The following is a 26,760-nucleotide window of genomic DNA, read 5'->3' on the forward strand; positions in this document are numbered from 1 at the left end:
TAATCACTATAAATATGGAGAGTTTCTTTTCTGTTTGTGCTAAGTCTTCAAAATCTGTCTGTTTTATACTTAGAACTCATCTCAAATTTGAACTAGCCACATTTCAAGTGCTAGTGGCTACTGTACTGGACAGTGCCATTCCAAAATCAGAAAACCACTTAAGAGCTGTTTTTGTCTTTTCCTAGAAAGTTATAAAATGTGCATTCTAAACTGTAAATTGTAAAAATGTAGCCACATGGTATGGTCATGAGGCCATGTTGCTACAGGAGAAATTTCTCCCACAGTACATGGTCAAGATTTTTTCTAAGCCTATAGATTTCACATAGCTGTTGAGTTTAATATGTGTTTGACTTCATGCCTTGCACCACTTCCATCTGTATACAGAGCTGCATTTTTATGCCTTGCTATATTTTTGAAATCTAGTAGTTATTATAATCGGTCATCAAAAAGCTATTCTCTGGAACTAATAGTTCAAAAATAGTTAATTGAGGGAGTGGGAGGTTACTTAGTATAAAACACTTTGGATGGTACCTAATTTTTATGTGTCTATCTATAAATTTATATTCATACAATAGAGAGTTGACTAATTTTAGTGTAGGAGTGCTTATAGGGTGTTTTGTTTTTGTTTTTTTGTCTTTAGTTTTTCATGTTCCTCAAATAATTGAAGACAGGAACAGGATCTTTCTTGTTCACTGCTTTGTATCTAGTGTATCTAACCCATGGCTTGACCCATAGTGACACACAGTAGGCATTGAATAAGTATTATATTCATTTACAGAATACTTTCACAAGCAGGAAAATGTTATTTTTAACTAAGTTAAATATGCCTTATTTTAAAAAATGAAACCCTTTAGGAAGTGTTGCTCATGTATTATTGGAACACGTAGGAATGTGGAAGGAAAAAATCCATTCATCCAAGTAAAAGAAATGAACGGAAGTTCAAATTTTCATATGTATTTTTATGTTTAGAAAAGTGGGAAGGCAGTAGAATTAAGATTTCCTCAAATGTCTTTTTTGAGTGAACTGTCTCAATGAGAAAGCGTTACAAGGAATTATAAAGGGAAATGTGGACAGATTTGTAAACACCAAAAATAAAGGGCAAGCAAGATTTAGGGACAAAGTGTTTGCAGCAGATAAAGCAAAGGGTTAGTGAAAGCTCAGGTAATATTAAGCTCCCCCGAAACTAAATTAGACAAAGCCAACAAAGACAACTCATAAAAGGTAAAATGCCCATCTTATTTTTATCTATTTTAAAATTATTTTTCCATCTAAGGCTCATCCATTCATTGCTGAAAAAGGTGCAGAGAAATATTCTATTTATAGGGAGTAAAGTGAATAATCCTTTTGGGAAGCAGTTTGGCAGTATGTATGAAAGAAAAGCCTTCATGGTGTTTAAGCTTATAATTTAACCTCTGAAACTCTGTCTTAAGTATACTTATTGAAATAGAGAAAATGCTTAATGTATAAAGGTTCTCTTGACAGCATTATTTTAAAATAGCCTTCTCCACCTTTAACATATTCTTGAAAATGATTTGACTTCTGCCATCTCTATTTTTAGTTAAAAGAAACACTTTTAACTCTTTTAACTTTTTAGTTAAAAGAAAATAAATTTGGTTGATTATATTAAAATTAATCTTAACATACCTAAATATCTTTTCTTAGAGGAATTGTTTTACCATTCTGGTAAATAACTTTTTGTTTTTAAGCCCAGGCCATTCAGCCCACCTGTAACTTCCAATACCAGCCCACCTCCTGCAGCTCCTTTAGCCCGGGCGGAAAGTTCTTCCTCTATCTCCTCTTCGGCTTCATTAAGTGCTGCCAATACTCCAACAGTAGGTAAGTGATTATCATAGATTATATGTGAAAGTTAGCATCCAAAGTATGATCAGGCTGAATTTTGTTTTTTAATGAGCTCGTGAAAAATTTAACATTAAGAAACTTCAGTTTTCTGTAGACACACCTGGCATTGTCAAACTAGCCACATTTTCCCTATCTGAATAGGAGAATTTTCTAACACTGTTAAGAATGCATCAAATTTATAAACTACTGACCAGTATAAATAATTGAAGGCAGTATATAATGCAGGCCTTTCTAATGTGAAGTGATGCTTACACTCCTAAGAGCTTTTAATAACGATTCAATTTAAGGAAGGAGTTTTGTGCTTGCAATTATATATTTCTATAAGAATTTAAATCCTCAAGATTTAAAAGTAGTAGATATCAGGACATAGGTATATAAACCTAAACCTAAAGATTTAAAAGTAGTAGATATTAGGACATAGGTATATAAACCTAAACCCTAGCAAGTAAGTCCAATATTTTATTACATCTAGATTTTGCTCAAGACATTTTTTATCTTCACTTTTATCTAATTTCTACAAATTCTTATTACTTTTCTCACCCACTGTTAGTATAACAAAAAAGCTGTAATGAGCACTTTATTCTTGTGTTTTGTTTGTATATGTGATTTTGTTAATTTTGGTTTTTGCAAACTCTGTATTTTAGTCATAAAAAACATAGATGAATCTTTTTAGAAGTCAGACATGTGGTCTGAGTAAACAGAATTAGCTTTAGGTCTCCATTTTCTCTAGATTATTTAAAGGGATTTGAATTTAATAGAATATATTTTTGATTGAGTAGGTACATACTTGTTTTTAGTCTGGGCCAGGGCAGGCAGTAGTAGAACCACAGGTGAGGGAGGAAACAGGCAGGCTGGATATAATGTGGATCTTGTGCAACAAAGATACTTTAAATCTACCATAAGAGTTCCCTTTTTTAAAATTATGATGCTTATTCAGCTCTCTTTAAGTTTTTGATCCTTCTTATTTCTTGCAAATATTTTCTTTTCCTACAATATTTTGTTTTATTTAAATATGATAGAAGATGATAATTTGATTGGGACACTCTCTGAAATTGAAAAGCACTGTGAGACTTCACAAGGTATTGTATCAAAAGCAATATATGTGTGTTGACTAATGATCCTAAAGTGTATCTAAAATACTTTGTTACCTCATTTTTTTCCTTTTTCAGCAATGTATGGTGTCTCAGAAGTCAAGAATAACTCTAAGGTTTAACTTTCTCAGTTTGTACTAATTATGTCCAGTTGCTGTATAGGATTTATTGATATCAAATCCCCAATTATAAAAACAGAGTATTTTTGCATTTTCTTCATCTCCTTGCTTTTTTTTTCCTTCTCAACATTAAGAAATGTCCATAAATCTTACCCCTAAAGTTGTCAGAATCAGAGAAAAAGTGGTTAGAAAAGCAGCAGAAAGACTATGTTAGTTTAAATACCTAACTTACCAGAGCAAAGGCTCTCCTAGGAAAGCCATCCATATAGTGAGGTGAAGTTAGAGGCAAAAAGGTATCAAATAGTTGGGAGTGTTTTTTACTCCTGGCTGTAAATAATTCTACAAAAATATCCATTGATTATTACAGGAAGGTACCTCTTTCTTCAACTTTATAAGCTCTGCATTTTCAGAACATACAGTTGTTTAAATGTAGAACAATTAAACCAAAATTAGAACACATAATATCCTTATAAATACAGGTGATTTTTTATTTCTAAGAAATTATGTATTTGGAATAATACATTATAAATTTAGACTTTTATACTTAAAGGACTCGATTGATACAGGAAATATGCAAACTTTTTTTGAACTATGTATGTGCAATATAATCTTGAAAACAAGAATAGAAAATACGCAAGGACGTATGCCAAAATATTAAGTGGATTTTGAGTTTTATCCCCCCCTCCTATTCAGTACTTTTTTCCTTCTTGCCAGTATTTCAGTAATGGGCTTAACAATTCATACGGATTATTTCAAGAATTCTCATTTTATATGCCCAGTTGGATAAGTGAAAACAGTAACATGTAGGCTTCTTTTGATTTTTAATGTCACAGTAGAAGCAGATATTAGTGTTACCCATGACTGTGTGTAAATATCCATTTATCGTAGGTGGTTTAAGGGGAAAGATTAATTTCATAATTGAGAATATAGTTTTCTTTAATAAAGAGTATTATAGCTTTCATCTTCCCCTAGAAAACATATGCTTTTATGATTTTCTAGTGAGTCGCTATATAGAACAATATATTTTTTTAAAAAATTCACTGAACTAATTCACACATACAGTGAAATTTTCCCATTGTGCAAACATGTGTCAGCATAGATATATTCAGTTAATCTCTACTTAGTCTGCTTTTTTCACTTAACATTTTCTTATGCATATACATGAGTCTTCTGCCTCTTGGTCAGCCCCTTATCTTTCACTTCATCATCTGTCCCCTGATCCAAATTTGAATCCCTGACAACAGACATTTTTCTCTTCATTCTAGGATCCACTGTGTTCAGAGTGATCTCACGAAATGAAAAATGTAACCATGTTTCTCTTGAACATTTTTAGTAGTTTTTAGTGCCACAGAGATAAAATTAAATGTCCCCTGTGCTATGATCTGGGCCTTAAACATTTCTCTAGACAGATTTTCATGTCCTCTCATCTTTCCAGCCATCCCTTACCCACTAAGTATGTTCCCGCTTTGCAAAACTACTTGTGGCTCCAAAAGGCAGCATTTTTTTCATGCCTCCTTAGCTCAGTACTAGACATTTGTTGGAATTAGTAAATAGTAGCTGTTGTGATTTTCTGAGTAAATTTTTATATTTATTGAGTTTTAAATTTTCGTAAGAAATTTTAAGTTTCTTTGCAGTCAGAGGGAGCACTTACTTTTCCCTTTGGCCTCGCAGCAGTTCTTGTTTCCATGTACTTTTAATCCCTGAGCTATTTTTCTAACTGTGAAGAACCTTCCAAGTCAGAATTCTTCAAAATATTAAATACCACAAAATCTTCCTGGCCTTTACAGCTAACAAAAGCTTTTTCTCACTGTGTGTAGAATCTCGGGCTTACTTGTGAGGCAGAGAGAACTAGTACTGATTTTTGTCAGGCTTAGTATCTTAGGTATTTCAAAAGTAACTCACCCTTTCACTATAGATAATCTTAGCTGAAATAGAACTATCTGGTGGCTATGAGCATTATGTAATATTTATAGAACAAAAGCATACATTCAAATTTCAGAGCTATGTTGACCTAGATTATTTATTCTTATGAGAAAATCTGAATAATCTATGCTATTGGCCTTTTTTAAAATATAAAATTGCATCATTTATTGTATATTAAATAAAATGCTCCACTTTCCAGTCAGTAGCCATTGTGGTAACCTTACCACATAAGAAGAGTGGGAAGAGTGCATTTGTCAAGAAAGACAATGAACTGCTTTGAGGGATTTTTCTATAATGAAATAAACTAGAAAGTTTGCTTAGGTTAAAAAAACCTGAACACATGCATAGATTAAATTTGTTTACATTTTATTATGCTTTAAAATAACTGATCTTTATATTATTTAACTCTAAAGGTGTGTTATCTAAGTGAACTTCGTGTCAGGAATGTTTAAAATTAACATTATTTGTCCTGTTTATCAAGATAATGGGAATATATGGGAATATAATGTATGCATTAGACAAAGAGGTAAAAGAATTCTAGTGAGTAGTGTCCGAAACATTATGTTATTCAGTTAGAAATAGCTGATGGATGGAAATAGCTGAAACACAAAAATCCAGCTTAATGCCCTGAAGTATTTGAGTGGTAGAACTTGAAACAATTTAGCATCTGAATGGTTGTGAAAAATATTTTAGTAGTTTTGTTCTTCAGGTGAAGGGCTTTTTCCTTCTGACACTCCTTAACCCAAGCGTTTAGTGTCATTTCATTTAAAAGAAAAGTCAGTATAACATGTTTTCGTGATTTTTTTTGTCCTCTGTATTATGTTCCAGTTTGTTTTCTGCCCTATTTTTTAACCTCCAGATTTATACCTGGGCCATCAATGGAACCAATAATAGAGTCATTTGTGACAAGCTAACCTTGTGACTTTACCTGTCTTGACATTTTATAAAGCTCTTTCTATAGGATTTAACAAATAAATTGCATATGTATTCTAGGTGTGTCACGAGGTCCCAGCCCGGTCAGCCTTGGAAATCAGGACACCTTACCTGTGGCAGTTGCCCTTACAGAATCTGTTAATGCCTACTTTAAAGGAGCAGACCCTACCAAGTTAGTTTTAAAAAAGTGTGTGTGTGTGTGTGTGTGTGTGTGTGTGTGTGTGTGTGTGTTTGGTGGGGAGGGGGCTTGGTAATATATTTGCAGAGTTACATTTTGATTCTCTATAGGTTAGAGTTTTCTATTATTTATTTACCTGGTTTTTTGTTTTTTTTGCTATCAAATATAGTCACTCAGCAATTGTCTTTCCAAACAAAACAAAACAAATCACTATAATCAGCAGTGGTGATGGCTTTTCTCCCCAATTTATTTACATTCTTGCCCAAGCTTTGTGTGCCATCTGCTGTGTGATATATCTGTAAGATCAGGATGAGGGCAGCTGACCTAGAAGTGGGATAGAACTTTGAATATTGGCTTAATGTGTATCTTTGGGGAAAGTGTAATGTTTGCAGGAGAGACCTAAAATGTCTGTTTCATTTATGAGACTCTTGTAGAATTGGTTTAACCTCCTTCTTTTAAGAAAGTGTTTTGGTGGGGTTCCCCCCCCCCAGTTTATTTAGATAGAGTGTGCATGAGCAGGGGAGGAGCAGAGAGAGAGAGGGAGAGAGAATCCCAAGCAGTCTCCACATTGTCAGTGCAGAACCCGACACAGGACTTGAACCTACAAACTGTGAGATCATGTCCTGAGCCAAAATCAAGAGTCAAGCTTAATGGACTGAGCCACCCAGGCACCAAACCAATTTTTTTTTCTTTTTATGATCAGAGAAAGCCTTTCTTTTTGAAAAAATATATTTTTAAATTTTTGTTAATGTTTTTTTATTTTAGAGAGACAGAGTATGGGGGGGGGGAGGGGCAGAGAGAGAGGGAGTCACAGAATCTGAAGCAGGAACCAGGTCCTGAGCTGTCAGCACAGAGCCCGACACGGGGCTCAAACTCAGGAAATGTGAGATCATGACCTGAGTGGAAGTCGGATGCTCAACTTATTGAGCCACCCAGGTGCCCCTAGAAAAAAAATATTTTTGAGAGAGCACGAGCAGGGGATGGACAGAGAGAGACAGGGTACAGAGGATCCGAAGCAGGCTCTGCACTGACAGTAGTGAGCCTGATGTGGGGCTCGAATTCATGAACTGAGAAATTGTGACCTGAGCTAAAGTCAGGCTCTTAACCCACTGAGCCACACAGGTGCTCTGAGAAAGCGTTTCTGATGTTAAGTTTAAGCAGATATTTCAAAGACATTGAGGAGCCAACCATGCAGATGTCTGAGGGAAGAGCATTCCAGTGAGTGTAAAAGACTGAGGTAGAAGCGTGCTTGACATATTCAAAGGAAAGAGAACTATGTCACTAAGTTGGAGTTAGCAAGGAGGGGAGTGGTCAAAGAGGAATCCTTTGAGGGGCCAGATCAGGTTGGGAATTAGAGACGATGGTAAAGAGTGTGGAGTTTATTCTGAGCAGGGTGGGAACCAGTGAAGGTCTTTGAGCAGAGAAAGTTACTTATAAGTGTTTTGAAGGAGTACTCTGGCTGCCATATGGAGAATAAACTAGAATGAGCCAGAGTACAAGCAGAGAGAGAGAAGGTTAACTGCAGCAGTCCAGGTGAGAGATGATGGTGGCCTATATAAGGTTATTAACTGAGGAAGTCATGAGTAATAATGAGATATTGAATTCATTTTGAAAACAAAGTTGTCAAGATTTGCTAAGGGAGTCGGTTGGTAACAAATGAATACAGGGTGCCTGGGTGGCCCACTCATTAAGCATTTGACTTCGGCTCACGTCCGGATCTCCTGGTTCATGAGTTTAACTCCCATACTGGGGGGACTTGAGCCCTGCTTCAGGTGAGCTCAAGCCCCACTTCTCTCTCCCTCTACCTCTCGCTCACTTGTGCCTTCTTGCTCTAAAGAAAAAAAAAGACAACTGAATACATGATACTGGATTTCAGGGCCTAGGTCATAGGCTAGAGATGAAATACTTAGTAGTCATTAACTTGTATACAATACTTAAAACCACAAGGCCTCGGAAGAGATCTGATGAGAATTGTGGCTCCCTTCAGTAGTTAGAAAACAGAAAGACAAAATGATTGGGTAAAGGAGTTTGAAACTGCAGGCAACAAGAGAGGTGAGGAGAGAATCAGAAGAGGAGTGTACCAAAACTAGGTGAATAAAACCCTTTTGTGAAGGATGGTGTGAAGCTGTATCGGATGCTTCTGATTCGTCAAGAAAAATTGAATTTTGACATTATGGAGGTCATTGGTGACCTTCACAAGAGCAGTTTGTCAAGTGGTAGAGATGAACTCCCTCTAAGCATGCTTTCAAGAGTGGGAGAAGAGGGTGCATGTGGGTGGCTCAGTCAGTTAAGCATCTGACTTCTGCTCAGGTCATGATCTCCCTGCTCTTGAGTTTGAGCCCCTCATCAGACTGTGTGCTGACAGCTCAGAGCCTGGAGCCTGCTTCAGATTCTGTGTGTCCCTCTCTCTCTGCCCCTCCCCTGCTTGTGCTCTGTCTCTCTCCCTCAAATATAAAACATAAAAACTAAAACAAGAGTAGGAGATGATGCAGATACAACTGTATTTGGAAGGAGCAAGTATAGAAAAATTTTAGGATGTTTTGCTCTAAGTGAAAGCAGAGAGGTGTAGTGATAGAGAAATGATAGAGTCAGAGGAAGTTTTTATTAATTTTAGTGTGAGTTTTTTAAAGATACACATTTCAGCATGTCTATACGCTAATGGAGAAGATCCAATATTTTTGGAAAAAATTGGGTAGGAAATTTCAGGAAAGAGGGTAGTTGCATTAGAGAAGTCTCTGGTATATAACAGATGAGCTTCAGTGCATAAGCAGTGAGATCGGCCTTACGTGCATAGACTGATCTCTTGAAACAGGAGGAAAGGTATGGATACAGAGTCAAGTAGGAGTTCACCTGTGAGACTGTAAGGAAGTTCTTTACTGATTTTATTTCCTCAATAAAATTTAAAGTCGATGGCTGCGAGTAGAGGGAAGGAATATTTCAGATTGGAGAAGAAGGAAGGTATGAGAAGAGGTAGAATTGCATGATAGACCAGGAAATCCTAGGAGGAAAGGAGGGTTTGAAGGAATGAGTGAAGTGAAAAGGTAGTAGGAACAATGGATTGTGGAGGCTTTGATGAGAATTGTTGGAGATGTGGTACTAGACAGAATAAGTTGGGAAAAGAGGAAGTGGCCAATAGAGGAATGGGGAGGCTGAAATCAAGATTATGGAGGGGCTGCTGTGTGACCGAGGTAGGCTGGAAGACAGGATTGTTTGGAGACAAGGGGCTGAGAACTAGGTGCCCAAAATATCAAGAGCATTATCTGTGTGGATATTGAAATCACTACAGATTGTGATAGGAGTAATGATACAGAGACAGACTGACAGCAGGCAAAGAGCTAACATTTTCAGAAAAATCAAACAGTGTTGAAAGGGATGGAGTAGCAAGTAGTATATTGAGTTAGATAGGAGGCTGGAGGTTTTTAGGAAGGATGTAGGAATATAGAGTTGAAAGAGGCAATGAGGAGCTAGGAGGACATCTCCCACTGCCGCTCAGGCCTTGTATTTAGTGGGGCTTCAGTGAAAAATAGCTCCAACTGAGGATGGTGTTACCAGGAAGCAGTCTCCTTAAGGGACAGCCAGGGGATGGTTTTTCTAAACAAGTGAAGAGATGTGATCTTTACTCTTACATTTGTGTTTGGAGTTTAATTATTAAAGCGCCTTATTTAAACCACTTAAAATTTTCCAAATCCCTAATTTCAGGTGTATTGTGAAGATCACTGGTGACATGACAGTATCGTTTCCGAGTGGAATTATTAAAGTCTTCACTAGCAATCCATCTCCAGCTGTGCTGTGTTTCAGGGTGAAACACATCAGCAGACTAGAGCAAATTCTTCCGAATGCTCAACTTGTGTTCAGGTTCGTGTACTCTTGTTTTGAAGGTGAAGTTAAATTTTTCCTGCTTCATTGAAGCAATAATTCAGTTGGATGACAATACAAAAGTTATGATTAAACAGCCTTCTGTGCTCTGTGCTTTTGCTGGTGATGGTATTTGTTAAGTCCTTCTCTTCTGTTACCTCATTTTTCAAACAAGTTTCTGCTATGTTTTATTCTTTATCCCCCTTAGTTTTCCCTCATCCCACCTTTTGGTTTATTTCTACTAGTCTTTCCCAGGTCACCAAATGATGAAGCTAAGTTAAATAAAATAACAAAAATATTTCTTATGCATACAGTGATCCATCACAGTGTGATTCTAACACAAAAGATTTTTGGATGAACATGCAAGCTGTTACTGTCTACCTCAAGAAGCTATCAGAGCAAAATCCAGCTGCTTCTTACTATAATGTAGATGTATTAAAGTATCAGGTAAGTGTTCTATCCTTGTAAAAATCATAAATTAAAATATTAATAAATAGACTCTCATAGATTAAATGAGTAATGTGTTATGGCCTCATGAGTTTTATTCCAGGAATTCAAGGAAACTGATTGAAGCCAAAGGAAATTGATGATCAAATTCACTATCTATTCCTGATTCAAATACTGAGTAAATATACATGAATATGTCCTTAACCTGAAAAGACCAGCAACATCAGTCTTAATAATGAAACACACAAAGCAGTTAAAGTCTGGAGTAGCAAAGACATCTATTATTCTCATTAACTGTAAGAGATTTTTCTGGATGTGTTAGTACAGTTACACAAGAGAATAAAGCAGTAATAGTGGAAGGAGGAACCCAAATTACTGTTACTTACAGGTGATGTTCTATTCCTGGAAACCTCAGAATGAACTGAAAAACTATTTGCTGTAGGGGTTTTTAATAAAGAGGTGAGTTTAAAAGTTAATGCAAAGATTAGTAGCTTTCTAAATATCCAGTTAGGAATATTAATGCAGAAAAATGTTGACAATTAAACTTATCAGACTTGGAGAGGTGCTAGAAGATGGCAATATAGGAAGATCTGGAACTCCCCTCCTCCTATGGACACACCAAAGCTACAGCTACTCTGGAACAGTTTCCTCTGAAAAAGACCTGAAAAGATAGCTCCATCACATTAGCAAACAAGCAGAGGGTCACATGGAAGCATGCAGGAGGGGTGAGACCCATTCTCCCCACAAACTCCACCGCCAGCACTGTGACCCACAATCAGAAGGGAACTCACAAACCTGGAGCTAATTCCCAAGTGAGAAGTTCATACCCCCTATCAGGCATCCCAGCTTTTAAGATCTGTACCTGAGAGAAGAGCCCCCAAAACTTCTGGCTTTGAAAAGCACCAGAGCCCATGCCCATGATACCCAAGGGCTATGGTGATCTGAAAAACACCTTCTAGAGGATTCTCACACAGACTCAGCCTAGGGACCAATGCAGAAGCAGCCAATCAAAAAGTGACCACATTATATGAGAAAAGAGAGTCATTTGGCTTATCATAAAGTGTGAGCCAGTGAGGCAGAGGCCTACTGAGATACTCTCCAGGGATAGAGGAGCTAGTAGGCAGCACTTTAGTGCCCAAAGCTGGCAGGTGCCATACACACACACGCACACATACCCCAGATTTTTAATATGTATATTAAAATAATTTATATTATATAATTATATAATTATAATTATATAATATAATAATATATATTATGTATTATATATAACACATATATTAATCTATATTATATATTAACTCCAGATTTTTTTTTTCTTTAAAAGGGTACCATTTTTATGATCCAGGGAACATAGGCTGAGCGATGTCATTTTTTGTGCTCTCCTGCCTTGCTGCAGCTTGTGGTATCTCCCAGAAGGGAGCTTATACGCTTGTCTGAAGCCCTGATTTTTTCAACTGTTGCCCAGCGGGACACCTCTAGATTGCCTGGTCTGGTGGCCAGCAGGGCTCATGCTTGTGGTCTTGCAAGACCAGTTATATTTGCATTCTTTAAAAGCTGCTGCCTGATGGTTTGGCTTCCAGTCAGTCTCAGTCTAGGTGCTGACAGGTCTTGGCACACCCTCAACAGTTGGGAGCTATTAAAGAATAGGCTTCTTTGGTAATCACAAAGTTTCAAAAGACAAGCAACAGCTAAGGCAAGGTTGAATGATAAAGGGTCATGTGCATGAGGCCACTCTTTCAAGAGTGGGAGAGGTGGCTGTTTCATCTAATACATAGAAGCAAACAGGGTCAAACAAAATAAAGGAACAAAAGAATATGTTCCTAATCAAAGAACAAGATAAAACCTCACAAAAAAGCCTTAATGAAGTGGAGGTAAGTAATTTACCTGATAGAACATTCAAAGTAATGGTCATAAAGATGCTCATTGAACTCAGGATAACAATGGATGAACCCAGTGAGAACTTTAACAAAGAAACAGAAAATATAAGAAAGTATCAAATAGAAGTTACAGTGCCAAAGAATATAATATCTGACTGAAAAACTAGTGATGTTCAACAGCAGATTAGATGAAGCAGAAGAGATTGGTGAACTTGATGACAGAACAGTGTAACTCACCCAATCAGAGCTGCAAAAAGAATGAAATAAGTGAGGAAAGCTCAAGGGACTTAAAGGGGCAACCTCAAGCAGACTAACTTTTGCATCAGGTGTTCCAGAAGGAGAGGATAGAGAAAAGCACAGACAACTTGAAGACCTAATAGCTGAAAACTTCCCTAACCTGGGGAAGGAAACAGACATCCAGATCCAGGAAGCCCAGACAGTTCCAAATCAGATGATCTTAATGAGACTTCTGCAAGACATAATTAAAATATCAAAAGTCAAAGGTAAAGAGGTCTTAAAAGTAGCAAGAGAAAAACCACTTGTTATATATCTGCTGAGGCTATCAGATTTTTTTGGCACAAACTTGTAGGCCAGAAAGGGGAGATCAGGATACATTCAAAGTGCTCAAAGAAAACAATCTCCAACCAAGAATACTCTACCCTGGAAAGTTTTCATTTAGAATTGAAGGAGAGAGAAAGAGTTTTCTGGAGAAGCAAAAGCTAAACAAGTTTATTACAACTAAACCAGCCTCACAAGAAATGTTAAAGGGACTTTTTTAAGCTGTAAAGGGCACTAATTAAAAAAGTATAAATCTCACTGGTAAAGGTAAACATATGGTAAAGGTGGAATGGATTAATTACTTATAAAAGGTAGGATGAAGGTTAAAAGACAAGAATAGTAAAATTAACTACAATAATCAGTTAAGGGATACGCTAGATAAAAAGATATAAAATGTGATCTCAGGGGCACCTGGGTGGCTCGGTTGAGCATCTGACTTTGGCTTCAGGTCATGATCTCTGGTTTGTGGGTTAGAGCCCTGTGTCAGGCTCTGTGCTGACAGCTTGGAGACTGGAACCTGCTTTGGATTCTCTCTCTCTCTCTCTCTCTCTCTCCCCCTCCCTCCCTCTTCCCCCTGGCTCATGCTCTCAAAAATAAACATTAAAATAATTGTTTTAATGTAACATTAAAAACATAAAATGTGCAGTGGAGGGAGACTAAAACTGTAGAGCTTTAGAATATGTTCAATTTTCAGTTCTCAACTTAAAATACTTATAAATATAGGTTGTTATATGTAAGCTTCATGGTAACTATAAAAATGTATAGTAGATACATAAAAAATGAAAAGGAATTTAAGCAAATCAGTAATAATGTCATCAAACCACAAAGGAAGAGCACAGGTGGGGAAAAAAAAAAAAACGAACTACAAAAACAGCCAGAAAACAGTTAAGAAGATGCCAGTAAGTACATACCTATCAGTAATTAACTATGAATGGACTAAATTATCCAGTCAAAAGAGAATGGATGAGTGGGTTAAAAGTATCACCCATATATAATGCTATGCATAAGAGACTCACTTCATATAGAAGGACAGAGTTAATGGGGTGCCTGGGTGGCTCAGTCAGTTAAGCGTCCGACTTTGGCTCAGGTCATGATCTCACATTTCGTGAGTTCGAGCCCCGTATCGGGCTCTGTGCTGACAGCTCAGAGCCTGGAGCCTGCTTCGGTTTCTGTGTCTCCCCGTCTTTCTGCCCCTCCCCTGTTCATGCTCTGTCTCTCTCTCAAAAATAAATAAAACATTAAAAAAAAAAATTTAAAAAGGACAGAGTTAAAGTGAAGGATGGGAAAGGTACTCCTTACAAATAGAAATCAAAAGCTGGGGTAGGTTAGGTGTCTGGGCTGACAGCTCAGTGCCTGGAGCCCACTTCAGATTCTGTGTCTGCCTCTGTCTGCCCCTCCATTGATTGCACTCTGTCTCTCACATTGTCTCAAAAATAAATAAACATTAAAAAAAAAAAATCTGGGGTAGGTTAATAGACAAAATAGACTTTAAAATTAGAGGAATTAAGAGAAAAGGGCATTATATAGTGATAAAGGTGTCACTCCACCAAGATGATGTTATATTTGTAAATATTTATGCACCCAACAGTGGAGCACCTAAATCTATCTTTTAACAGACCTTAAAGGGAGAAATTGAGAGCAATACAAAAGGGCAATACCCTACTTACGTCATCTAGACAGACATCAATAAGAAAACGTTTTTCTTAAATGACATGATAGACCAGATGGACTTAAAAGATATATACAGAACATTCCATCCCAAAGCAGTATATACCTTCTTTTCAAGTGCACATGGGACATTCTCTAGAGAAGATCATAGGTTAGGCCACAAAACAAGTATTAATAAATTTGAAAAGACAGAAATCCTGTTAAGCATCTTTTCTGACCAAAATGATACGAAACTAGAAATCAATTATGGGAAGACGACTGGAAAATTAAAAAATTTGTGTAAATTAAACAATATGCTACTCAACCATTCGGTCAATGAATAAATCAAAAGAGAAATGAAAAATTATCTCGAGACCAATGAAAATGGACATGCCAAAATTACTGGATGTAGCAAAAACAGTGCTAAGAAGGATGTTTCTGTCAATAAATGCCTACCCAGCAAACAAAAATCTCAAACTTCCTTTACACCTCGGAGAACTAAGAAAATGAAGAATAAAGCCACAGTTAGTGGAATGGACGAAGTAACCAAGAGCAGAAATCAAATACAAATTAAAAATACAATAGAAAAAACTAAGCTGGTTCTTTGAAAAGATAAATAAAATTGATAAACTTTTAATCAGATTCACCAAGAAAACAGCAGATAGGGTGCAAATAAATACAGAAATAAGAGAGGAGACCTTACAACTGATACTGTGCAAATACAAAGGGTCATGAGAAACCACCACAAACAATTTTATGCCAACAGATTGAACAGCCTAGAAGAAATAAATTTTTAGAAACAGACAGCCTTCTAAGACTGAATCCTGATAAAGTAGAAAATCTCAATAGACCAGTTACTAGTAAAGAGACTGTATCAGTAATCAAAAACCTTCCAGGAACAGAAGTCCAGGACTACACTGTCCCACTGGTGAATTCTACCCAATTTTCAGCGAAGAATTATTACCAATCCTTCTCAAACTTTTCAAAAAAAAATAGAAGAGGCAGCAATTCCATTATGCTAAGTGAACTAAGACAATGAAAGAGAAATACCATATAATTCCATTTCTGTGTGGAATCTAAAAAACAAAATGCCAAGCTCAGAGGCAACAGAGAACATACTGTTTCCAGATATAGGGTTTGGAGGGAAGTAGACAAAGTGGGTGAAAGGATTCAAAAGTATAAACTTCCAGTAATAAGTCATGAGGATGGAAGATACAGCATCATGACTAAGGTTAGTAAAACCATATTGCATATTTCAGAGGTGCTAAAAGAGTAAATCTCAATCCTCATCACGAGAAAAAGTAGTTGTGATTATTTTGCAGTACATAAAATATTGAACCTTTATGTAGTCCACCTGAAACTCATGTCAATTATACCACAATAAAATTTAAAAAACATGTTAAACTATCCTTTCCTGTAATCACAATGAACACATAATAAAAACTAATTAGGAAGAAACCTAACACTATTTCTAATGAGTTGAATATAGTTCTAAAGGTATACTTTATTCAGATGAAGAGTCATGTTGTAAAAAGCTTAGGTGTTTCTAAATTAACTTAGAAATTTAATGCGATCCTGATCAGAAATCCAGTGGAAGTGTGTATATATTGGTGTTTGGGAACTTGACAGTCATTTTCAAGTTTTCTGGAAGAATAAAGCTTGGAATAAAAATGTTTTAAATGGTAATGTGGAGTAATGTTTAAGTTTTAATGGGGTAAAGTCATGGATGAATATAAAGTGTGCAAGTGTGTGTGTGTATATATGTATATTTTTAATATGTATATGTTTTTACATATTTTGATCTTGAAGTGTCAAGACCTTTTTAAGTGTAATACAGAACCCAGAAGCCATGATATGAGAGGGATATTTGACAATAAATAAATGTGTATAAACTCTTTGTTAAAACAAAGTCTTAAACAGAATTAGTATCTAATCTGAGGGAAAAGTTTTCATAATATAATAAGATAGACCAAAAGGCTTACTCTGAAGAGCTCTTTTAAATAAAAGATGGTTAACTCAAGAGATAGGTAACTTATGAAAGATGTTTCATGTCTATAGTAATCAGAGCAGTGGATACTAAGGTGACAATGAGATAGCAGTTTTAGCCCATCAGATTAACAAAAATGGGAAAGACTGTACTAAGAGAGCTGTGACCACTTGTTAGTAGGCATACAAATTAATCGAACTTCTTAGAAAGCAGTTCTGTTAGATTGTTGAATAGCTGTTGGATTAAACTGCTGAATAGTCAAACCTTTAATTCCACTTCAAGAAATCAGTTTGTCAAAAATAGCACACATGGGAGGAAAAAAAGAAGATAAGGTGCAAAGGATTTTCACTGCAGCACTGTATGGAAACCATGTGAGCACACATCTATAGAAGCCAATGATTAAATGAATTACTACAGCCATTAGAAATAATGAGATCTGTGCATGCGTGCCTACAGTGTTAACAGTGGGGAGTAAGAATGCTAAGGGATAAATTTCCTACTTCATATACTTAATGTATTATCTGAAATTTTAATAGAGTAATTGTATTAATATGGCTTACGTTTTTGGGAAATAAATAAGGAATAGAAAGTGGTGTGACTTAAGTAGGCTTAGAGTTTATTCCGGGTATTCACTATTCTTAATTCAGTAAACATTTATTATTCAGTGCTTGCTAATTGCCAGGAATAGCATGAGAGGTAGTATGTATGTATGTTTTGTTATCTCGAAAAAAAGCATAGTGTTCACAATAAGGAAAACTGAGGGTTCCTGGGTGGCTGAGTTGGTTAAACAATAGGGAAAACTGGAAATGCAATGTTAGTGTACAAACAGGGTGATCAGGGTAGGTCTCATTAAAAAGGAGTTAACTTGAGCAAGGATCTAAAGAATGCAAAGGAATTACACCATTTACTAGGGGTCATGTGATTAAAATTAAACACTTGAAGTACGGAAGTATTCTAATTCCAGACTTGCAGTATTGCCTGGTGACTTATCCTTTTTTTTTTTTTTTTTTTAATTTAAATTCTTTTAATTTGTAAGGAATCTTAGAATTGAATTCTGTGTTGGATGTTGAAAGGGATTCTTAAGTTAACATGCATAAAGAAGAATCACCTGATGACATACTTCTTTCTGGACCTAGCACCTAAGCAGTTGAGTCAGATTTTCTGCATTTGGACCTATAGGAATGTGTATTTTACACAACTGTCATGGACATTTTGATGTAGGTAGTCCTAGATCCACACTGTGAGACTGGCTCTTACTCCTCGGAGATAAGCCTGCTTTCTTCTGCCTAACGATATTTCCGTCATTATTTTTGATTCTGAGAACTCTTGTGTTCAAGCATACATGTCTTCAGCATGACTTGTTTACTTTTTGGGCAAAAACTAACTTTTTTCTTTTTCTCTTTAAAGGTATCATCAAATGGTATTCAGTCCACTCCTCTAAATCTTGCAACATATTGGAAGTGTAGTGCTGGCACCACAGATCTTAGAGTGGATTATAAGTACAACCCAGAAGCTATGGTGGCACCGAGCGTGCTTTCAAACATACAGGTGGTGGTACCAGTGGATGGAGGAGTCACAAATATGCAGTCCCTTCCCCCTGCAATATGGTAAATTTGACTTTTCTGAATTCCTGCTAAATTTTGCTGCAAGCTTCAACTCGTAGAACCCATTTTCAAAGTTGTAAGCTTGAAAAGTATTCGTGCATTTTACCATAAAAACTATGGTGTAAAAGATGCTGTTCATCTTACTAGTCAAATCACAATAGCCTCAATCCAAAAGTAAGTTTGCGTTCACCACCCAGGCTTGAATGACTCAGTACAACTTTACCTTTAGGTAAATCACTTAACCTCCATCAACTTTATTTTTCTAAAAAATAATACTTATTATTTTAGAGGGGTAAATATAGCATCTATCATCTCTGTAAGAACACCTGTCTTAATAGTTTAGGAATTCTCATCTCTTAACTACCTCTCTTGTTCCCTGAATTAGTATAGACTAACACTCTCGATTCTTCACTGTTTAATAAAAGTTTGTTGTCCTTCAGTAATGAAGGTACTGAACCACATATATTTTCAGTGTTCCTTTTTCTGACTAGAAGAATTATGTAATTTAGTAAACTTCCATTAAGATATAGCATTATATTTACTTACATCGTAAACACATTATCACCTGGTGATACTACTGAAAGTAAATTTAGCCCTATAGTTGTTTTGGTGAAATACTTAAAATGTATTCATTTATTGACAGCCCATCCATTTTTAAGCCCCTATACTAGACACTTAATCAGAAGATATTTGTTCTTATAGGAATGCAGAACAAATGAAAGCCTTTTGGAAACTGTCTGGTATTTCAGAAAAATCAGAAAATGGAGGTAAGTGTGTGTGTATGCCTTTTTGTTTGTAATTCAGTGTCCATGAAAACTGATTTTTGAGGCATTTTTATGGACAGTTTTCTCCTAGATTTTCATGCCTTCAGTTCTAGAATTGACCACTAGATGGAAGTTAATACCTTAAATAAGAGTGGACCAGTTGACATTCAGAACCCATTTTTCCCCTCTAGATTGAATATGCTTTCTCTGTAAGAAAAATGATTTGTTTTGCTCTAACTTTATAAATACTATGTAAATGCATACATTCACATGAGACTATTATTAGGTATTTTCAAGTAGAACTGTCTGTCCATCTGGGTAACCTGATAACTGAAACTGATTTTATGTACCATTTAGCTCATTCTGTTCCTGGGGTCCTCCTGTCCTCCCAGAAATCATGTAGAAGCTTGCAGGCTTTCACAAGCCCCTTTGTTTGCCTACTTCACTTTCCAAGAGAACTTTTCCTGGTCATTTCTCCTTAGTAAAACTAACCATCAACAGCCTTTACTTCTCTGCTAATTATTTTAAGGAGAAACAAGTTAATTGCTTACTCCCACCAAGTCTGTATCTGTTTGTGCTCACAAGGCAAAGGAAAAATCTCTGCTGGCTGGTCTCTGTCTTGTCTTCCCTCAGTTTAGAATGTAATTTCCAGGACAATCAAGTCTTTAACATTAATTATTCCTATTTTCTCTTAAGAGAATTCTCCTGGGGCACCTGGGGTGCTCAGTCTGTTGAGCGTCTGACTTCAGCTCAGGTTATGATCTCACAGTCTGAGTTCGAGCCCCACATCGGACTCTGTGCTGACAGCTCAGAGCCTGGAGCCTGCTTCGGATTCTGTGTCTCCCTCACTCTCTGCCCCTCCCCTGCTCATGCTTTTTCTCTCTCTTTCTGTCAAAAATAAATAAACATTAAAAAAATTAAAAAAAAAAAAAAGAATTCTCTTGCTCTTTTTTGGATGCCTACTTAACCTCCAATAACTTTTCCTATTACTAAGTAGGACTTTTTTTTTTTTTTTTAGCTTTTCAAATTTTGCTTAGCTTTTTCTCTTTGAACACTTTAAGCATAATGTGATCAAAGCATAAGTCATATCCCTGGTTTTTCTCCTATGTATTTCTGTATCAAAAAGCAGGAATATATCTATAGTGGCTATTTATACATGTCATGCTGAATCATACTTTTACTAGAGAACCACCTATTTGGTGAAATAACCAAGTAGATCTTCAGTTCCTTTGTTGCCTATTTTCATGTGCCAAAGGTGCTGACTTCTGCTGGAGCTGTATCGCTTCTGGGGGCACAAAACTGAAATTCCTAGTTAAATCTGGAAGTAAACCAGAAATCCTGTTTGAATTGAGGGCTTACGTAACCAGCTAGCAGGAAAATGAGAATACATATTTCCCCCTACTTAATGAAACTATACTTTTGTAAGTACTAACAAGGGAAATTGTTTCCTCAAAAACAGGGTACAAATTTTCTAATCAGATAGATGAATACTTTTCCTCTGCTGTTCAGGAATCAGGATATCTATGTGAGGAAATGGAAAAATACTATAAATGTTCTGATTTGGTTAACCTTTAAAAAGAAATATGCAAATTAGGATACTGTACAATAGAAATTGTTTCTGCCCTGGCTTTATGCCCAGAAGAGGGACAGGAAATAATTTTCAAGTTTAAGATTTGTCAAGGTGGCTGCTCTTGGACTGTAGAACTTTCACAGAATTGAATTGCCTATCAAGAGAATTGTGCAAGTCTAAGGAGGACTTGGGCTTGGATGGTGGTTAAAAATTAGGCAGCATTTCATCCTCCCAGCCAATCTGTGCCATGAGGCACAGTAGTGCAGGATGGATCAGGGTTATGCTGTGCTGTTCTACTTCTGTGTATCCTAGAATATTGCTCCTGCTACCTAGCGGTTCTGTCTGTTTTCCTTGACTGGAAACCTGGGCACACTCTTAGACTCCTCCTCCTTTCCCCCTCTCGATCCCAACTCTGAAATATTTTTCAAATGCATTTTCTTCTTTCCTTTCCCTTAGCCTGATTGAGATCCACTTCAACTGTCACCTAGAATCCTACACTATTTTATTGACTTTCAGTCGGTTTCCCTACCTGGCACCTTGTACCTCTGTCCCCTTTTAAGACCCTAATCTGAATTGTTTTTGTCTTCTTTATCTTTAGTGACTTCCTATGATTATTTTTTATCGTGGCATGTAAAGATATTTGGAGCTTGTTCCTTCCTACCATTCTAGTCTTCTGCCCCTCTTGTATCCTATCCTCTAGGTCTTCTGATATGCATGCAGTTCCCTTAAAGGCATTGAATTCTCTCCCCTCTCTACCTGTAGTTACCCCTGCCTGCAATTCACACTGTCCTCTCCACCATCATTTTATGTGCTTTTGTGCCCATAGCAATTCAGAGCACTTTTGTAGCATTTATCATATTCATCACAATTTTTTGCTTTACAGTTTCTGGCATACTGTTAGACTGAGGTATGTAGAATAAATGGTTAGACTGAAAAGACATCTCAAATATCTAGTTGACCCTTGAACAATGCAGGGCTTAGAAGTGCCAAGCCCCCGCACACCACTCACCCTGGTGGACCTGCATAGTCAAAAATCCATGTATAACTTTCCTCCCCCCCCAAACTTAATTACTAACAGCCTACTGTTACCCAGAAGCTCTACCGGTAACATAAACAGTCAATGAACAGGTATTTTGTAGGTTTTATGTGTTATATACTGTACTGTTAAAATAAGCTAGATAAAAGGAAATAAAATCAGAAAAGACAAAAAATACACTTAAGAGCACTGCACCAAATGAAAAAAAATCTCTGTTTAAGTGAACCCACAGAGTTCAAACCCATGTTGCTCAAAAGTCAGCTGTATTTGGCATGATAGGCAAGTTAAATTTTAAGAAGGGGAATAGAAAATAATAATATTGATACAGCTTTCCTAATCTTAGCTGTCTTTCCTTCTTTACTTCTCCCATCCCTGTAATATGGTAGTTGACTGTCATCATTGTTTTTGGACTTTATTCCTACTCGCACTACTCCTCTAAGTGCTTTCCTCTGAACTGCCCACATTGACTTTTTTTTTTTTTTTAACTTCAACATGTGTCTGTATCATGTTGAATCTCAATACAGATCTACAGGGGTGTTTACTCTTAAGTCAAAGAAAAGCAAGGATTAAGAGTACTTTTAATTCACTGGTGCCTAGGTAGCTCAGTTAAGCATCCCACTTTGGCTCAGGTCATGATCTTACAGTTTGTGAGATTGAGTCCTACATTGGGCTGTGTGCTGACAACTCAGAACCTGGAGCCTGCTTTGGATTCCGTCTCCCTCTCTCCCTGCCCCTCCCCACTCATCCTCTCTCTCTCTCAAAAATAAATAAACTTTGGGGCGCCTGGGTGGCTTAGTCGGTTAAGCGTCCGACTTCAGCTCAGGTCATGATCTCACAGTCCGTGAGTTCGAGCCCTGCGTCGGGCTCTGGGCTGATGGCTCAGAGCCTGGAGTCTGCTTCAGATTCTGTGTCTCCCTCTCTCTCTGCCCCTCCGCTGTTCATGCTCTGTCTCTGTCTCAAAAATAAATAAACGTTAAAAAAAAAATTTAAATAAATAAATAAACATTAAAAAATCAATTTAAAAAAGACGACTTAATTCAGATTCTTTGAATCAAGTCTGATTTGGACACAGGACATTGATGTGTTTACTATATACATTTTATGCATTTGGCATAGAACATAGTTTATCTTATTTGTTTTTTCTGTTAATTTTATGTTGCCCTGGGTAAGTTCTTTATTCTTTTCCTTGTAGGTTCTGGGTCCCTCAGAGCAAAATTTGATCTTTCAGAAGGACCTAGTAAACCCACAACACTTGCAGTGCAGTTCCTCAGCGAGGGAAGTACCCTCTCGGGAGTAGATATCGAACTTGTAGGCACTGGCTATAGGCTTTCCTTAGTAAAGAAGCGGTTTGCCACTGGTAAGTTAAGAGACTTTGTTTTTAGTGTACATGGGAACATTCTAACAGTGTGCTACTAAGCAACTATTTTATAAACTGTCAAGCAGTTTATCATCTAGTCATGGAAAATTTCTTCTTCGACCTTTGGTACAAAGTGCCAGGTAGAGACACACCTGGGAGGGAATAACTGTGGTCAGTATACATGGACACCTGTGATCGGATTCTCATGTATCATAAACAGCAGATGGGAACTAGGGTTCTGTGTCTGTAACCACAGTGAAAATGTCGTCCTTTGAGTTCATTTGTAATTATAATTGCATGGTTCTGCTTGGTGTTTTTCAGGACGATACCTGGCAGATTGCTGATGGACCTGGGAAACGGGTTGGCTCGAGACAGAAGCACAAGTCTGACATCCTGCATTGTCTGTTCTTTCCAACACGATTCTAGCTTCTATTAGGTCCTTTGAACGTACACACATTTGAGAACTGATTACAAACATTAAATTGCACTTTTGAAGTGAGTCATCAAAAGCAATAGCACTGAAATGATTTTCAACGCTGTTAATGATCAACTGCAATATTCCAGAAGCACATTTGTAGAGATTCTCAGTAAAATGAAGTTTTCCTAGGCTGAAATTTCATATTGTCTTCAGTGTCTATGTTGAGTTATATAGTGTACTATCAGACCTAAAATTTCAGGAGAGCAAGCACCAAATAATTCAGCTTTCCATAAATTTTGAGAGTCAGAGATAGGTTTGAAATTTCCTAAGCTTGATATTGAATGGAGACAGAACGTGAATTCTAAGTTTTGGATAACGTGAATTCTGAACACTCAATCAAATTGAGTTATGTGCCATAAAGTAATCAGACCAGAGTCCAAGGTGTACGCAAAAAATGTATAATTTGAATCTCATAGAAACATTAATAAAGTGTAAATGGTGTTTTATATGATTTTTTTAATTCTCAAGTGCAATGTGTTTTAAAATAAGCTTGCAAAAGACAGCAGAGAAATTTACTTCTGCAGTTAGTTAACTTTATAGAATTTGTGATTGTTTTTAAGAATTAATGCTGTAGATTTAATTTATTTTTATATGGATTGCATAATGTGTGCCTTTTAAAACAATAACAAAAGCCAGAAATGTGCCTATCCAGGTTTGTGTTCGTTAATGTGCCTCACTTTTTTTCCCTTCAGTCTGGCTCTTCTATTCAGTGTTAGAGTGGTCAAGCATTTTTACAAGATAATTGCCATTTTGTAAATATCTTGACCTCAATTGGGAAGGGAATTCAGAGTAACTAAAGGTTAATTTGTACCTAAAAATCCTGGCTCACTTCTTTAGTGATACACTGTAGCCGATAGAAAGAGAAATACACCTAATCGCCTATGTTTACAGGGGAAGAAAAGTTACCTTCAGATATTCCACCTAAGTAGGTAAATCATAAAACCAATATGAAAAACTAAAGGTAACTTGGTAACTGCTATTTTAATCCTCAATTTGACACTTCCTTTCATTCTGTTTATCATTGGAAATTTATACATTGAATGAATGTGTTGGGGGCATGAGTTTTGTATTTTGTGAGGAACTCATTTTAGAGAAGATTAGTTTTGGCATTGGAGAAGTACTGCCGTTTGTTTTCTTTTCAACAATTGGGACAGTTACCAATTTGTATGTTATTGGTTAATTGCCAACTGCTAGAAATTGGGAGAGGATTTGAAGTGATGGATTGGGTTAAGCATTTCTTGAACTACTAATATTAAATAGTAAAAAAAACCTAACTTTATAGCAAATCCTAATTGAAGGACTTAAAATGTTTTGGACAGTTTCATAATTTACAAGTGGGAATTTTATTTATAAATACCAATGTCCTGCCTTTTACGTAGAAGTGATAAATTGTTATATATGATAATTTATATAAAACCACTAATTATTCTGTTAAGCTTTACAGAACATTAAAACCCCTACTACTAGACATTTATGTAACACCTTGTTCTACTAAATACAGCAGAAAATCTACTTATTAGCAATACATAGAACACAGTATGTGCTTTTTAAGTATATTCAGTATTAGCCCAATTTCACATTTAGATTTGACTAAAGCAGCATATTAAGACAATTTGCTGAAATGTTCATGTTCACTAAATAGCAAAATGGGAATTTCTAACTCTTATGTTGTGCTCTTTTAAATGCCAATTACAATCCCTTACTGGAATCTTAAATGTAACTGCTTTGCAATCACACTGCTTTCTGTGGGCAGTTAATACTTTATTACTGGACTTCAGACACAGTTACACTCACCAGGTTTGTTTCGAATCAAGTATTACCTAAAACGTGTACAGATTAGTAAAATGGTTGAACTTCTGCACTTTCTGATTACCACAGTCTTCATGCCAAGTGTCGATACCTACATTTGTATTAGGCGCAGGCTACAATTTTGAAGCCATATGAGTTTATATTGATTTTTTTTTTTCATTTAAAAATCCACTAATGGTGTAAAAAAGACCAGTAGATTTTCAATGGGAAATGTATTTAGCAAGCTGGTTCTTGCTGGTGTATAGTGATAAACTTTGTAGCTGCCTCTTTAACCAAGAATTTGTAAACAAAGAACTCTAACAAATGTGAGTTTTTAAGAAATGTTATTTACTACTTTGAGTTGTAATTAGAACAATGCAAATCTATCTTACACAATTTTGTAAATATTTTTGATTTTTTCATAAAATGTAAATTTTACATAAAAGTTGTGCCCTTAATAAACATGTAATATATAATTTATCAGTTGGTTTATGTGTCTTTGTACCCCTATTGATAGTAATAGCTATGGTTAGGACAATGCGGGGCAGGTGAGGAGTAATTGGTTTTGAACATGGTATCACCATTTTGACAGGCATACAGATTGCTCTGTTAATTTAGTTCAACTGGTTATATAGGAAAACTTCATTTGCATTATAACCCCAAGATGCAGAAATTTTTTGAAAGTGATTTTTAAACATATTTAAATACATTTTCTCACGTATAGTTTCCAAATATATTTAAATTGATGTCAAGCTCTACCAAAGACTTTCCTCCAGATAGCTGCTTAGCAACCCTACTCTTCATCTGTTGCTGGTATTGGTCAGAACAAGTGGGTTTTTTGGCCTTTTCCTTACGCTACAGTATGGCTGCTACAGGTCCAGAACGTATGTTTACATCCAAAGCTGGGGAAGGGGCAGTTCCTGGTTTATCTGTCCTTTTTGTCAGGAGAGTAAAAGCTTTTCCAGAAGCTTTCACCCCATTTGTGCTTCTATCCTGTCTTCAGAATTGTGTGTGAGAAGCAAAGAAAGCAAGTAGCCTTTATAATAGAAGTGGTCAAAGGAGAAGAGGCTGGCAATGGCTGAAGGTGAGCTGGCCAGTAAGTCAGCCACAGATTTTTCTGACTGATACAGACCCCAACCCCACCCCCACCCCCCGCCCACCCCTTTTTAAAGATAAATTCAGCAGTAAGCAGGGAAAACTTGAAAATCTTTTGTTTTTATCTTTAGTAAGAGTGTATCAGTATAACCTTTGTATTGAGTACTTTGAAACCAAAGCCTTTAACACTGTATGTTCACTAAACTGGAATTAAAAGAAACCAAAGCCTTAAAAAAAAAAAAAAAAAAAAAATCTGGAGAGGACCCAAGATGGCGGAACAGCATGGAAGTTTTTTGTGCATCTTGCACCCATGAAATACAGCCAGCCCAACACTAAACCATCCTGCACACCTAGAAAACTGATCTGAGGATTAACACAACAATCTGCACAACGTGAACCACAGAATTCAGCAGGTACACGGCGGAGAGGTGAACTTGGGGAGAGAGAAGCAGCGGAGGACAGGCTGCCGCTTTTGCATCAGGAGAGAGGATGGAGATGGGGAGGAGATTTAGGAAAAGCACCCCTCCCCAAAAGCAGCTGGAGAGACAGTAGAAAATTGGAAACAGCCGCAGGGACTAAACTAAAAAGGG

The 26,760-nt window shown here is 36.6% G+C and overlaps 1 protein-coding gene across 1 annotated transcript in view; it reads left to right on the forward strand.

Annotated features, from left to right (window-relative positions):
* The window catches only part of FCHO2 (FCH and mu domain containing endocytic adaptor 2), a 139,590-nt gene extending 114,035 nt beyond the window's left edge, over positions 1–25,555 (forward strand). The window contains exons 20-27 of the mRNA XM_049649622.1: positions 1,707–1,836; positions 5,987–6,098; positions 9,804–9,959; positions 10,274–10,406; positions 17,886–18,085; positions 18,785–18,849; positions 22,645–22,809; positions 23,131–25,555. Coding sequence (XP_049505579.1) covers positions 1,707–1,836; positions 5,987–6,098; positions 9,804–9,959; positions 10,274–10,406; positions 17,886–18,085; positions 18,785–18,849; positions 22,645–22,809; positions 23,131–23,153 — 984 coding nt within the window. The 3' untranslated portion in view covers positions 23,154–25,555. The remainder of the gene's footprint in view (positions 1–1,706; positions 1,837–5,986; positions 6,099–9,803; positions 9,960–10,273; positions 10,407–17,885; positions 18,086–18,784; positions 18,850–22,644; positions 22,810–23,130) is intronic.
* Positions 25,556–26,760: the final 1,205 nt, after the last annotated feature.

Source organism: Panthera uncia (genome assembly GCF_023721935.1).
Source record: "Panthera uncia isolate 11264 chromosome A1 unlocalized genomic scaffold, Puncia_PCG_1.0 HiC_scaffold_17, whole genome shotgun sequence".
In the NCBI taxonomy this organism is placed as follows: domain Eukaryota; kingdom Metazoa; phylum Chordata; class Mammalia; order Carnivora; family Felidae; genus Panthera; species Panthera uncia.